The sequence below is a fragment of the Cynoglossus semilaevis genome, chromosome 17, assembly GCF_000523025.1.
Source record: "Cynoglossus semilaevis isolate Cse_v1.0 chromosome 17, Cse_v1.0, whole genome shotgun sequence".
NCBI classification, from domain to species: Eukaryota; Metazoa; Chordata; class Actinopteri; order Pleuronectiformes; family Cynoglossidae; genus Cynoglossus; species Cynoglossus semilaevis.
Window position 1 is genome coordinate 12,988,831 of NC_024323.1, and position 1,739 is coordinate 12,990,569.

At 51.5% G+C, this 1,739-nt stretch overlaps 1 protein-coding gene across 1 annotated transcript in view; it reads right to left on the reverse strand.

Moving 5' to 3' along the window:
- The window catches only part of med15 (mediator complex subunit 15), a 5,175-nt gene that overhangs the window by 460 nt on the left and 2,976 nt on the right, over positions 1 to 1,739 (reverse strand). Inside the window, exons 10-17 of the mRNA XM_025064345.1 lie at positions 1,559 to 1,712; positions 1,355 to 1,482; positions 1,067 to 1,201; positions 926 to 989; positions 721 to 787; positions 479 to 636; positions 102 to 268; positions 1 to 15 (exon numbers count right to left, since the gene is read on the reverse strand). The exon at positions 1 to 15 is cut by the window's left edge and continues 69 nt beyond it. Of these exons, the coding sequence (XP_024920113.1) occupies positions 1 to 15; positions 102 to 268; positions 479 to 636; positions 721 to 787; positions 926 to 989; positions 1,067 to 1,201; positions 1,355 to 1,482; positions 1,559 to 1,712 (888 nt within the window). The remainder of the gene's footprint in view (positions 16 to 101; positions 269 to 478; positions 637 to 720; positions 788 to 925; positions 990 to 1,066; positions 1,202 to 1,354; positions 1,483 to 1,558; positions 1,713 to 1,739) is intronic.

Here is a 1,739-nt window from a genome sequence, read left to right on the forward strand (position 1 = left end):
GTAGATTCTTATCATCTGTACCACAGAACAGAAACAAGTGACTGGGTTGGACCCGACCAATGGGTCACATCAGTGAGGCCCAGTCCATATCTGTGTCTCACCTAGTCTGCACACCAGGTGAACAGTCCCGTTACTGCTGCAGTGGGAAGGATCCAGATTCACCAGGAACTTAACGTCCAGACGAGCCACCTCCCCCTGGAGGAGATTAGTAACAGTCAGGCGCTCCTCCTCCTCCAGCTTCCTCTTCCTGCAGGATATGTTGGGGCCCCTAGCAGTCAAAGACAAAGGCCAAGACGGTCATTAAAGAACACATCGGGGCGGGGGGGTTTGAGCGAGAGCTGAGTTTGATTAAATGAGTTGTGAATAACGTGTCAGGTCTGGATCAGGCCCAGTAGTTCTGGAGTCACAGGAACCCACGAGGTGGAGACTGTGAGAAAGGAGAGAGAAGGAACAAAAACAAAAGAAAATCAAGACCTACACGATGGCAGGTCCGTGAATGGCGGTCATGGCCGGGCTGAAGGTCCGGTACAGAGAGTGATTGAAGACTGGTGAACGGATGTTGGCCATGACCACGTCCAGCAGAGGTTGACATAGGTACTGCTGCTTGGTGGCCACCGGAGGGGGCGGTGGAGTGGGCTGAGAACACAGAGGCACAGTCAGAAACATGAGAGTAAAAAAAAAAAAACATTTCTTTTGCCAGAGATTCTCAGCTGTTCTGACCACGGCCATGTCATTCTTCAGCTTCTCCAGGGCAATCTCACACTTCTGCAGAGTCCTCAGGGGGCACCTGTGGGGGGTGGGGGTATAAAGAGAGGAGGGAGAGGGTCAGATGAGGGTCAGGGGTCCCAGGTCTTTTGAGAAGTTTGGATGTTCATGTTTGAAAATCTGGTGTTCAGTTGCATGTTGATGGTGATGATCCGATCACCTGGTGTTAGGGTCTGTCAGGATGTTCAGAAGACTCTTCATCTTACTCAGGTCCTTCTTCCTGTCTAAAAACAAACCTGTGGTTAGTCATCAACCACTCAACCGTCACCTCTCCTCTCCTGGACCTTCAGCTCAGACCAACCTTCATTCTTGTCGATCTTGTTGATCATCCTGCTCAGAGGTTCGATGTACTTGGACAACTGTCTGAGCTTCTCCATGTACTGCTGCTCCTCCAGAGAGGAGGCCGCTGACGGACTCATCACTGAGCTGGGGTTTCCTGAGGAGGGGAGAGGCCACAGTCAGAAAACTGAGCGAGGACAACAAGGACGAGCAAAACCCATATATACCAACAGAGGAATATCATGGAGAGAAGAAATGTTGAAGCATCAGAGGAGCACAGAGTCCATCGGAGAAGGCATAGAAAAAAAACCTGGAGTGTTCAGTGGTCCAGGAGAGGGTACGCCATAATTCTGCGGTGTCCGAGCGTTGGCGGGACTCTGTGAAGGCTGAGGAGAAGGACTGGGCTGAAACCCACCAGGTGATGGTGTTGGACCAGAGCTGAAGACAGGAAGAGTCATAAGAAGAATGGTTCTGACCAGATGTGGGGAGCAGACAAAAAAAAACAAAAACTAACCTGGCAGAATTGGGCTGAGAGGTGGGCGGCTGCGGTGACGGCTGTGGAGGCGGAGGCATGGACTGCGGCGTCTGGACCTGCACCGGTGACGGCGATGACATCATGTGTTGCTGCTGCACCTGGAAGTAGATGACAGAAAATCTCAGCAGATGTTCTGATACGTGAAGATGTGGACTTCTTT